This window comes from Corvus kubaryi, unplaced genomic scaffold (genome assembly GCF_017639235.1).
Source record: "Corvus kubaryi isolate FWS band 111438036 unplaced genomic scaffold, C.kubaryi_AGA036_p1.0 split1-131, whole genome shotgun sequence".
Taxonomy (NCBI): domain Eukaryota; kingdom Metazoa; phylum Chordata; class Aves; order Passeriformes; family Corvidae; genus Corvus; species Corvus kubaryi.
The window spans coordinates 25,894,574-25,907,121 of NW_024582073.1; the positions used below are offsets into that span (position 1 = coordinate 25,894,574).

At 35.6% G+C, this 12,548-nt stretch overlaps 1 protein-coding gene across 1 annotated transcript; it reads left to right on the forward strand.

The window, feature by feature from the left end:
* The first annotated feature begins 3,880 nt into the window (after nucleotides 1-3,880).
* LOC121676700 (transmembrane emp24 domain-containing protein 11-like) lies at nucleotides 3,881-10,749 on the forward strand. Its single transcript, XM_042053564.1, has 5 exons — nucleotides 3,881-4,239; nucleotides 5,130-5,230; nucleotides 5,971-6,096; nucleotides 8,195-8,341; nucleotides 9,198-10,749. The coding sequence occupies exons 1-5, from the start codon at nucleotides 3,918-3,920 to the stop codon at nucleotides 9,345-9,347; spliced, it is 846 nt and encodes a 281-aa protein (XP_041909498.1). The 5' UTR covers nucleotides 3,881-3,917; the 3' UTR covers nucleotides 9,348-10,749.
* The last annotated feature ends 1,799 nt before the right edge of the window (nucleotides 10,750-12,548 follow it).

The window sequence follows — 12,548 nt, forward strand, 5'->3', positions numbered from 1 at the left end:
CTATATGTGTTTGCTGCTATTTGTGTATATAGTACCTACAATTAAGGTATACACAACTATGACAATACACATGTCAGAAACTGTTCCTGACTGCAAGTTTTAATGCTCAAATAGCTGTTCTAAAATGAATGTAACATATGGCTTATAAAGAGCTCTGGCTACCACCTCGGAAAAGAATTTTGGAGCAATACTTATTCAATAGAATAAAGTCAGCTCACAAAACTTTTACAGCACACTGCAATTTTACAGATGTATAGCACAGGTATTGAACAGGAGAGTTGATTTGAGTAGGTCTTTCTGGAATATGCCAAATACAAGATAATTTCTCTTGTCTGTAAAGGAGTCCACTGTATTCTCCATCGGGCTGAAACATTTAAACATTTCTCTGTATTTTTTTTCCAGGAGATAAATCTTGCAAAGACAAAAATAAATTTGAAACTTTATCAGACTAGACTTCACTGGTCCTGCAAATGCTAATAAACACACAGTTGTTAGAACTAAGTGTAGGAATTTCTGCTCTTCTCTCATTCTTCAGATTCCCTGTTGTCTGTTGTTCAAAATTGTTTCAGTTACTCCTGTTATTATACCTTTTTTTTTAAGTTCCCCCGATTTCCACTCTACAATGGAAATAGTGTTACTACACTATTCTGTGTTTAGTTAATCGTCGATATTTTTCTTTCTTCTTTTTATATTAGTTTTAATCATTTTGTGTTTTCTGTTGCACTTATTTACTGCATGTTTACACATTTATCATCATATCAGAAAACATAAGCATATATTGAAATATATATTTAAATATTCTCAGAGGGTAGGACCTTATTCCAAATTGATTGTCAAGTGACAAATTAAGCTCAATAAAGTTTTTGGGCAGGTACCAGATGCAATTCTAAATTATGCCTTAGGGAAAACAAACTCAAAATCTACAAGGATCCTTTGATGTACTTTCCTGTAAGTTCTCTAAATACTACAGTTTTGCTTCTTCACATGCCCAGAATAAACAAAGGGCCAGGTCCAGTAAAAGAATATCTCCATTTGCAGTTGTATACATGATCTGAATCTGGGATTTCAGTCCTACAAGATATACTTTGAGTGGAGGAGTCCCAGTGTTTGCTCAAACTCCTGGAGCCAGAGGTTTTCCAAAGGACACTGAAGGAGAAAGGATAAGGAGGTGGAGTAGAAAGGGAATATGTAACAGGCCAACACACTTCAGAAAACTCCAGTCAGTGATATATAACTTTGCTATTTTAGAGTGTTTACATACATGAGTATTCACTGCGGCTTCCTTCAAAAACAGAAGTTTCCCATCCGACCAGTTATGGCATTTCTTGTAAGCTGTAACTTCAGGAGATCTTGGTAAATATGATATTCTTTAAGGATGCCCCTATGGCTGTATATTCCTTGGCCATAAATATAATTCCAGATATTTGCAAACCACAGGGATGGAGCCATTACTTGGCAAGACTGTGGATGCAGTGAATGAAACATATTTTAGTGATGGAGCACATTTCTCATAGTATTGATTTATTAAACTGATTAGTGAGATACATGATCCATGCATGGATATTGCTAGGACTTTGTAGCTTTTAATTTCAGCAGTCTTGAAATTCCCTTAAAAATTTTGGGGCCAGGAGGAAATACAGAGAATCTCTTCCTTCCTTTTCCCTTGTATCTCATGTCACAGATGGTTGGCAGCCAAGATGCTGTGGTCCTAAATACATGAGATTTAGGGAAGGAAATAGGCAAACTAATTCCTGGGTTAAGCTAATCTCAAAAAGCACTTTGGGAAGAAGCTTGAAATGGATTTGTAAAGAGAGGGTTTTTTTCAAGAATATTTTATAGAAAGAATCAGCTTTGATGCCTTGGCTGATATTCTTGCAGAATGGCAGATGTGATTAATGGTAAGTATAGCAGCAAAAAAGTCACCACTGAATTAAACTGTGGTCCTGCAAAAATAATCAACATCGAACTAAATTCCTATAGTGGAATAAGTCTGCAAACAAAAGATCTGAGAGTATCTGAAGCAAAAAGCTTCATTTAATTATATTCCCAGTCCCAGGTAATTAAAGTACATTGGGAATATCTGATCTTTCATGAACAATCCAACATAATAAAGTAACTCAGACTATTCCACAACAATATTTAACATGCTCAAGAAATAAATCTAACACTTGATACAGCAATTCTGACATCAGCCAGATCTTGTTCAATGGGATTTTTGTAGTATGCAGAAGTTGTGCCCATGACAATTGACAGGTACTGGGAATGCCTGAGACAAAAGAAAGCTCTCAGTATGCTGCATAACAACCTGATTACCCAGAGACTGAAATATTTTTGTTTCCTTTAAGTCCAGCAGCCCTACTATGCTAGCACTTGCTACCCAAAAGTACAGAAGGAATACGTCTGTCCCAATGGGTCTGGGCAGAGTGAAGGATAAAGTGGTGTCACCCTCTGTATCTTGTGTTCTACCATCGGAACTCAGAATTTTGGAAACCTCAAGTAGTCAATAAAAAGCTAAAAATATGACTGGTCAAATAGCTCACAACCTGCAGACAAACCTATACTTGGTATAAGCATGGCATGAGAATTTATGCAGGTGCATGACAGTCAACATCTCCAGTGGTAGAGGTGCAAACGTCCAATGATAAGATGAGAGCCTATATAATCTAAACTTATTTCTGATGGATAAATGCTAAAGTAGTAAAGAAGTCGTAACATCACCCTTAACATTCCTAAAGATTCAACAGAGATGAGATGCAATTTTTATCCCTCTATCCTTAACCTTATGGAGTCAAAGAAGTAATGTGTAAGGAATCAGTTCTCTTTGTCTGACAGCCTCTCAATATGGGGATGCTGATGGATGATTTATGGAGGTGCTCTAATACTTCTACTACAACTTCTGTGAAGATACTTCATGCTGTGAAATGGACTGAACCTAAGATGGCCATAAACCTGTGCCACTGCTACACAGACATTTATTTATTGAGACAACTTCATAGATGGCAGGTGGAGTGAAGGTCAATAGACATGAATCAGTCCTTCTTTTGCAGATGTGAAATAATTCAGTAAGAGTTATCATCCTGAAATTTTTATTTAGGTCACAGATATTGAACATGAGTTGCTGTCCACCCTTCTTCCTTGATGCTAGAAAAATACGTGTTCTTGCGCAATTGGGATGACATAAATTTTATGAGGAAAGATGGGTCCTCCCGACTTGAAATGATCCCACAGGTGGGTCCTCCCTGCTGGAAAATGACCGTGTTTCCTCTGAAACTGAGGCCAACCTTTCAGACCCAGTGATCTCAGTTTATAGGACAAGGAACATTGGAGTCATAGATAAGTTTGTCATCAGACATTCACATTGGTCTATAATAGCACAAAGGACAAAAATAAAACCCTCAATCACTGTTTGACTTACACTGTAACTTTCTTCAGAGAATGTATTAGGAAGTATTTAAGAAATAGTCATTCCTATATAAAAAACTCTTATTCTGAAAGTGTTAGTGTTGTTATTTTTTCCCTGCAGTATCATATTCATTAATGTTTCAGATTATTTCATTGTTCAAGGTCTTTCAACTTCTTTATAGTTCTTCTGTTATGTAGTGCCTGTGGGTTTTATACAGATGCATACATTTGTACAATGATTTAGGATGGAAATTAAAAGCTTTCTTAATAAGAGAGGAGTGAAACTCTGGCATAATCATCCAGAATAAATGGGAAATAATAACTTCGTTTAAGTCGAAAATCAAGCAGTTTATGGAAAGAGGGAGCCGATGTAGTTGCCTACAGTAATCTAGGGAACTGATCTCAAGTACCTGAGAGGCCCTTTCAGTTTCATGCTCTTCTAAGTGTATAATATAAATTTTAATTTATAATCTAGATGCTGGGAAAGAAGAAAGATTTTAAAAGGTGTCTTTTCCATGCTATCTCATTCTCCAGGATATGCTGTAGTTATTTATAAATGTGTAACCACCAGCTGCCTTTTTTCACAGATTTTTTTCTCTCTCAAAAATACACTGATAAGCAGCAAACAAGGAACAACCACAGGGCTACAGACATTTGTATGTAACTATTTATATTCAAAAGCAGTACAGCAGGGATATACAAAAAACATGAAAAGCAAATTAATAGGATTTCTTATGAACTTTTGGATTTCTTTTTCACTTGCTTTGTATTTTCACATTGGAGAAAGAGAAGAGAAATGCATAATTGAAGATATTCCTAGTGACACGTTGGTAGTTGGTAGGTACCTGTCAATGCTTTATGATGATCTAACCTATGCAATAACAAAGTTAACTGGAAATGTAACAGGAATTTCTGTGATTGATGAATACAGTAAAAAAACAGAAAAGGGCACACTGAAAATAACTCTCTGCAACAGGGATTAGTCTTAAACTTCTCAAACATTGTGTGTATCCATCACACAAAGAAATGCAGGTTTTCAGAGTGCTTTACTGACTAAATAAAGAAAAAGCATGTTTTTTAATTCTACAGCTGTGGAACTGCTGCTTCCATGTGTGCTTCTGCACGTTCTGACTTATGTACTCATTCATATCAGAATTTATGTAACCTGGTTTTCCCCATATGAATGGGAGAGTTACTTTTTTTGATAAATGCTGGTCTGAAAAGAGACAATTCATGATGTAGTAAAGATTCATTTCACCTCTGATATCAGAAGCACATTAAATTAATCTATAAGACTGTAAATTTAAGATTTCAAGGGGACAGTAAAAAATAATACAAATTAATCCTTTTTTTTTTTTTTTTAAAGAAAGAATATTATAAGTGTGAAAGACAATCCATAAAATGTAATTTGAGTACAGCACATTATGCTTTTGGAGGTCTCAGTGTGCCTTCTAGGGGCTAATCTTTCCAGAACATTAGGAGTAATCAGAAAGTTTTTCTTGTTAATTAACCATTTTTTGTAGTACTTCAGAACATTTTCTAGTGTAGTAAAAACTTACTGCATTTCACTCTGTTATAAAGTGCCCCTGAGCAACTTTAATCATGAACACATGAAATACATATTTTATTTTTAATTATATATCTTTATATTTTTCCTGAAAAAGCGATGTAGTGATTTAACATTAAGCTATGTTTTATTTAACATATTTATCTATGTTTTTATTCAGGGAATTACAAAGTACAACGCTGGGATATACATAAACACGACTTTCTTGAATCTGCTCCTGGTTTGGGAATGTTTGTGACTGTCACAAGTCCTTCTGGTGAGGTAGAAGTGCTTTATGAATGTTTCTGTAGGATTTATGACTTGACTTCTGGCACTGGTAGGCAGCACTATCTAAAAATAAAAGACACTTATGGGGAAAAAGTAAATCTATAGTCTACCAGCTAGTTCAGTATTTTGATACTGAAAGATATAAGAACCCTGTGATTTCTAGCAAAGTAAACAGAAATGATGATATTTGATAATTATGTGTATGGACAATTTTTGCATTACTACCAGATTTAGGAAAGAGTGTCATTAAGAAGAGTAAGTGACAACTGAGAAAACAAATTAAAAATAAAAACCCAAAATCCACTAATGAAGTAAAATGGTACAGAATGCACTTCAGCAGCAGAAAGGAAGGGTGATGATAAACAAAACTCAAAGTCAAGGTCACCATGAGGCTGCACACAGCCCTCATGCAGAGCAGCTGCCTGCGCTGCAATGAGGTCCTGAGCTTTTCCAGCAATGGACAATTTATTTCTCTGCCTAGGCAAGGTCTCAGTTTTCAAACTTTAAATGCTTTACAGAGCATTGGCTTTTGTACATAGCAAAATTCTCTAACATTTTAATGTTCACTGTGAGCTAAAACTGTTTGGTTTTCTGTAAATCTACTCTGAAATTTGGACAAGTTTAATGTCAGCAGCTTAACTGATTCCTTTTTGGATCCAATTCACAGAACTGTTTTTTGATTTTTTTATTGGTAGCTATATGTTACAAACCCAATGCACATATCTAAATTGCAGGTGCTATTGTCAAAACTGTATGGGCCACAAGGGACATTTTCTTTTACATCCTACCTCTCTGGGGAGCATATCATCTGTTTCCAGTCTAATTCCACAAGATTTGCAGTAACTGCAGGAAGTAAACTGGTAGGTGTGTTTCCTAAATATTCTTTGTTGTAACGGTATAAATCATTTACAAACAGCAGAGATTACAAACTGGGTTAGAAGTTGGTCTAACTTCTAGCAGATCATTCAATGTTTTTTAGCAATTAAAGAAAGCAAACATAGAATTATGCAGATGAAGAGACAAGACTGTTCTCATATTTAAGAAGTCAGCATTCAAGCAGCAAGACTAAGAATAGAGAAATTTAATGTTTGTATTGTGCTTTGAATGTGAAAGATTCTGATCAATAAGGACAACTAATTTGGATCAAAAAGACATATGTAAGATTGACTAACACAAGCACTTGTCATAAAGATATTTCAAGTCTTCACTAACTTAGATTGGATTCCTAATGAAAATTTAACATTTTAGTTCTTGAAAGTTATTCAAACGAAGAATATATCAACATACTTGTTATTGTCTACTACCAGCAAAGTTGGTTTTAATGCAGATTTTGGGGGGAAAAAAAAAAGCCATCAGAGGTGATGTCATGGCTGTACCGACTGCAGCAAAAAAAAATTATAAATATTGTTTTGAAATTTTTATCTATTTGCTGCTTCTCAAAAACAGGAGAGAATTACTCTCTAGAGTGGCTTGGGGTTTTTTCTCAGCTGAATGCAAAAGAGTTAAATAACCAGCTAAATATAAACATCTTCTAAGTGTGTTAAGGTAGGCTAAATCTCATCCTAGCTGTGCACTTTGGAAACATGTAGATAACACAGAAACAACAATACTGGAGTAGGATTATCATACTGGAATAACAAGGTGTTCTTACAGGCTGATTGATAAAAATTAATGGAAATTTAATCATATACATTGCAAAAGCAATTAGGTCTAATCATAAAAAAAAATTGTGGAGCTTATCAGCTAGAGAGGGTAAGGGGGATAAAGCTTTGGTTGGCCACAGTTAATTATGCAACATGAATGTGATTCTGAGGATGTGCCAGTGATTTTTGTCTGGTATAGATGGAGGTGTATTAACATCACTTTCCATGATATATGCACCGTGTAGAGTTCTGGCCTTTCTATTATAAAAGAAGTGAAGAGATGCAGGGAAGAAGAACATTAATATCACAAATATTAAATAAGGTGGTTTGTTTAGCTTGAGAACACAGAAATAAAAAAGGAAAATACTGTTCTTTCTAATTATATCTGGAGGAATAAAGATCACAAGAGGAAAAGCATTCTTTAGCTAAGCTAAATCTTTAAGTGTTCCTCTGTAAGCACCAGATGGTTATCTGAACTCCTTCAAACTAAAATAAAGAAATTAATGGACCACAAGGTTGCGAGATGGATTTCTACCTCTACGGTTAGGTAACTTCAAGACAGCTGAAAGAAGAGATGCTCTTCATTTGTGGCTGATTTCTGAGTAGACCTAACTTCTATCATGGTAATATAAATTTCTAGGGTTTTGAACGTATTTGTTTGCTAAACCCTTTTTATTTTCTCTTAGATACTAATTGGCTTCTAGGAGAACTTTCTCCTACTAATTTTAGTAAAATTTTTCATTCACACCAAAATAAGTTGTATAACATTGCAAGTTTCATTCTTCTCTCTTCTTTCTATGGTTCTATTGCTTGGCAGGTTCAAGGCATTTTTATTATAGATCATACAACAGCTTAGAGAATATTGGGAAATATTTCATACTGGATAACTAATGTGAATAAAACATTGATCTGAGGGAACCTAGAAGTGTATTTGTAAAAAGATTCCAGCAGTACTATTAAAGAGTGTAATTTCTGCAATATTAGGATGAAATGTGAAATAGAATGAGTGGTCCTTATTTTTTAAATTATTATGGACAAAGAAAACATTTTAATGGTGGATGAATCAATACTAACATAAAATAATGTCATAACATTAGTGAAGATTGTAAATTTGTATAACTACTTTAAAAACAAAATTAAGAAACCCTTCAAATTTTCCATCTGATTCTAAATTTAGGAGGGATTTTTATAAGCAATTAAAACTGTTTTCCTGCAATGAGCTTAAGGGGAAATTATCCATTGTTTCATTTTTATTCTAAGGAATTTTGAAAAATCAGAATACACAGTAATGAGAACATATTTTTTCTGTTTGCAGCGTATCCACTTGGACATCAGAGTTGGGGAACATTTTTTGGATGAATCTGCTATTCAAGCCAAAGACAAAGTGGATGAAGTTAATGTCAGACTAGAACATCTAATCGAGCAAATTCATCACGTAACCAAAGAACAAGACTATGAAAGAGTATGTATGTCCCCTAATGGAAATGTTATAAATACTGTGCGTAGGCTTATTGATTTATAAAGTATTATGAGGTTTATTACCCAATTGCAGTGTTATTTTTAACTACCTCATAAAAATCTATAGATATTTAACCAAAAGAGTGTCCATTACCTTGCAAAATATTTTTAAGCAGTAATATAAAACTAATTAATCACTGTGAACTCATGCTTATAGAAACAGGTGTTACTTTATAGCAGCAGGTGTTATTTTAAAGTAGGATTTTCCAAGCAGAGATTTCTTGGTCAGAGTCAGCCACAGCAGCCGAGCAGGAGGCAGGTACCATTGTGGGTGATGCTGCCAGCTGTTGTTTCCATACTGCTCTGTGTGCACAAACTTTATTGAGTGGGGAAGGAAATGGCTGTGTATTTATATATCCCCATGACGTTAGAAATAAAGCCCTTCTTCAAATAAGTGTACACCCAGTCACTTTTCTATACGTATGCAGATAGTTAGTGTTTGAAATGTATCAACTAGTTACCTAAAACCAGAAATTTGGCTGCAAAAGGGCTCTTGACAGCAATATGGAAGTGACTGTAAACCTAAACAGGTTAAAATCTGTACTAATGGAACATACTTAGCACAATACATCTGTGAACAAGGCAAGTTCTGCTTGCCTTTCGGCTTCAGGATGCAGTGTGTCTGCTTCTCAGTGTTGATTTGTAAAGATATCCACCATATGGATAAGTACAAACCATCACTTTTATCCACATGAAAAAAGTTTTTGTTGACCACTGTGCAGAAAGGGGATGCCTTTCTAGTTACCATGAAACATACAGTTGCCAAAAGGTAATAATTATGCTTTTCCTTTATTCTCCAGGAGCGTGAAGAAAAATTTCGGAAGACAAGTGAAGAAACCAACAGCAATATTTTGTGGTGGGCTATAATACAAACACTAATCCTCATCTCCGTTGGAATCTGGCAAATCAAATCTCTCAGGGATTTCTTTATAGCTAAGAAGCTTGTTTAAGTTGTATAAAGTCAATGCACAGATACAAAAATTGCACGCCATTTAACACTGAACATCCAAAGAAACCTGCACCTGTGAGAAAATTGCTTGTATGGAACTCTCAACCTTCTCTCATCTTCTGCTCTAACTCTGGTTTCTCCACCTATGTCACAACTTCTGGCATCCCCTTATGTTTTACTCCTTGAATCCCATATTTTATCAAGTCTTTCCCCCCTCTACAGATGTAAAGCTAAATATAGAAGAAGGAGTCAGTGACTAAGGCAGCATCTAAGTTCAGCTAATAACTGTAAAATCTAAAATAGAAATCTAAAATAAAGTTTCCTAAGATTTTAAATTTCTCTACATGCTGAGTAATGTTATTTGGCACTACCATGAACAGTTCAGCACTTCAGTCTGACTAGGATTTAGATAGTAAACAGAGAAATAATTACATCCCCTGTGGTGCTTAATTGGGTGAGAGTGTCTTGAACTCAATCTATGTATGTGTAACACCTAAATATAATTGTGACTGCTTTCTTGTAAAATATTCAGAGTTTGAACTGATCAGTGGTGGCAGCAATTACCATGGAAGAGAGAGACCCAGACAAGCAATTTGGAATTGTACTTACTTTTTACTTCCAGAAAAGCACTAAACACTAGGCTAGAGAATTGATGATGATCAGGTGCCTCCCACAGTTGTTTATGTAAATTATAGTCTTTATGAAATATGCCAAAGTAACTCAAATTATAGGTTTCTTGGTAAACAATGCCAATTATATTGTAATTCGTTCCTGTACTAAGCATTTCTGGGTTGAGAATTTTTATTATTTTAATTATTGAGCAACTTTAATGACTGCCTATAGGAACTTACCAGTTTTTGACTTAATTTTCCATTTCACTTATTGCAGCTCAGTTGCATATAGCTTTATACCTTAATTTAGCTAGTTTAGGTACAACTAGCAGTGCAACTACAGTATCATACAAGGACAATTCAAAAGCTGTGGTTAAAAATCCGGATAATTAGCTTGACAAAGCAGCAGTAGTGTAAGATGGAGTTGCAGGTGGTTACATATATAGACATGGAAGACGAAGTTTCTAGAGCACTGTGATAGCAAAATATTGTGGTTTGTTTTCCTACCTGTCTTTTTAGACCCTTTGATAGTTTAAAAGGTAGTGAAAGCTAAAATATCTGTAGACCAATTATTGTTCTAAAGGCACTGCTTTCTTTCTCTTTTTCTATCTCTTCACCTGTTGTTTTCATTAGCAAGGAAATGACATTGCCCTTTAAGTCCACTTATATTTTCAGCACGGGAATTAAAATACAGCTGGGAGTATGTGAGAATCATTAAAATTGATACAAAGTATAGACAAAAAGCGATGTTCCAGGGACCAAATCAATCAAAATAAAATCTCATCAAGCTACTCACTGTGTTGTGTCCTATATTTAAAAATTCTGATACTTTAGAGTTGCCACTTGGAATGACCAGTAAATAAGTGTTATTAAATTTACTTTTATAAAGCACTCACTCACAACATGTCTTGTAATAACATCTTTGGTGGTGGGTAAGAAGGAAATATGTGTTAAAACCATATGGTATACGAAGTCCAAGAATAAAGTAATAAAGTGTTGTGACAAGGTTGTGGTTCAGACTTTAGCTGATATTTAGTGCAAGGCTCCTAACCACATCCCACCGATAAACATAATTCATTTCACTTACAATACACTCCAGCAGGTGACCAAGGACCAGCAACATTTCAGAATTTATAAAAGAGCTGATCATGTTCCACCATATTAATTAGGTCTATACTCAAAGAGTATAGACTCAGCACTGAGACTTGGGAGCCATGAATATAACTTGAGATTGCTTAATTCTTTACTACTACTATTCACCATCATCATCATCATCATCTTTTGTTGGAGTAAAAGCTCCTCTGGACCCAAGCTCAGAGGAAAGCCAAAGCACAGGGGTTGAATTAAAACCTTTAGATAAGCTGAAATACATGAAGTCACACCAAAGTGAAATAAAAATATTGATTTTTAACGTTTACTAGAAATATATGCTAAGTGCTTTAAACATTCAAAAGCTGCAACAAAGAAATCTTAAACACAGTTCTTACTGCAGCAGTTACCTTTTCACAGAATCTCTTTACTTTAGACAAAACATAGATGGAACTATACTGTTCACATTTTTTAGATAAGAGTGTTCACATAAACAATAAGAGCTGATAGAAACTATATATGCAAATCTGTGTAATACCTATGTAATACTTGTGTAAGACTTATGACTGTTAGACCAGGATAGGTTAAGAAAAGAAAAACTAGAATCGTGTGTCAATTTTATTGGTCAATTAACAAATATAATCCACACTTCTGTAAGTTTAGAGAACAAGAAGAAGCTGTTTTCTGCTTGCTGTTTGCCTGCTGTTATTGCTTGGTCTTATCATGTAACCTCTTAGAACTCTGCCTTCAGAAAACTATGAGACTATGAAATTAAGAACTTAGCAGGACAGCACCTCCTCTGCTCTTTCACCCTCGTCCGAAAAGGAAGGGTATCCCACCAAAAGCTCAACAATCATCATCATCTTTGCTATTAGGAAGTGTTTTCAGTCTCCTTTAAGATTTTTAATTAACTCTATAAAGCAGAAGCTGAGTCACAGCTCTTTTGGGAAGCACTTTGGGGACAGAAGTCTTGATGACATTTCCTCTGCAGTTTGTGGCTCTATCATACCCAGATTTACAGCCTGCACTGCAACTAGGTCTGTAAGGGACTTTTTCACTAAAACTTTCATCAAGGGAAACTAGCAGCAATGGTGGGTTGTTGTTTTGGCTTGTTTTGTTTTGTTTTTTTGTCTAATGAACATCAAATCTCCTTGTTTTGCTATTTTTCCACAACGGAAGATGCCATAGCAAACCTATGATAGAGAATTAACAAACTTCCTGAATTCTTCCTTTTTTTAAATTTTTTCCCTCTCCATCTGCTGACCCGGGAGGAATGAGTACGGCGGGGCTCCTACTGAAGCCCCTGCCCGGAGCCCTGTGGGTGCAGTCAGTTCCCCTTGTTTGGGGACGGGAGAAGGAATCTCTCAGAGCACCCTCTGCGTGGGCACCGCTCCAGTTTAGTAGTGAGAGGCCAGAAAAACCAAATTCCGGGGGGGCGTTGGGGGGTGTGAGGACCAAGCTCTGCCGCCCTCAGGCCCCGCGGCGGGAGGGGCGCCGGGCGC

Bases quoted from the DNA above. Each gene is read 5' to 3' on its own strand.
- LOC121676700 (XM_042053564.1), top strand. From the start codon at position 3,918: ATGCTATCTCATTCTCCAGGATATGCTGTAGTTATTTATAAATGTGTA. The intron at 6,097-8,194 runs GTAGGTGTGTTT...TTCTGTTTGCAG, and splicing joins TAACTGCAGGAAGTAAACTG to CGTATCCACTTGGACATCAG. The intron at 8,342-9,197 runs GTATGTATGTCC...TTTATTCTCCAG, and splicing joins AAGAACAAGACTATGAAAGA to GAGCGTGAAGAAAAATTTCG.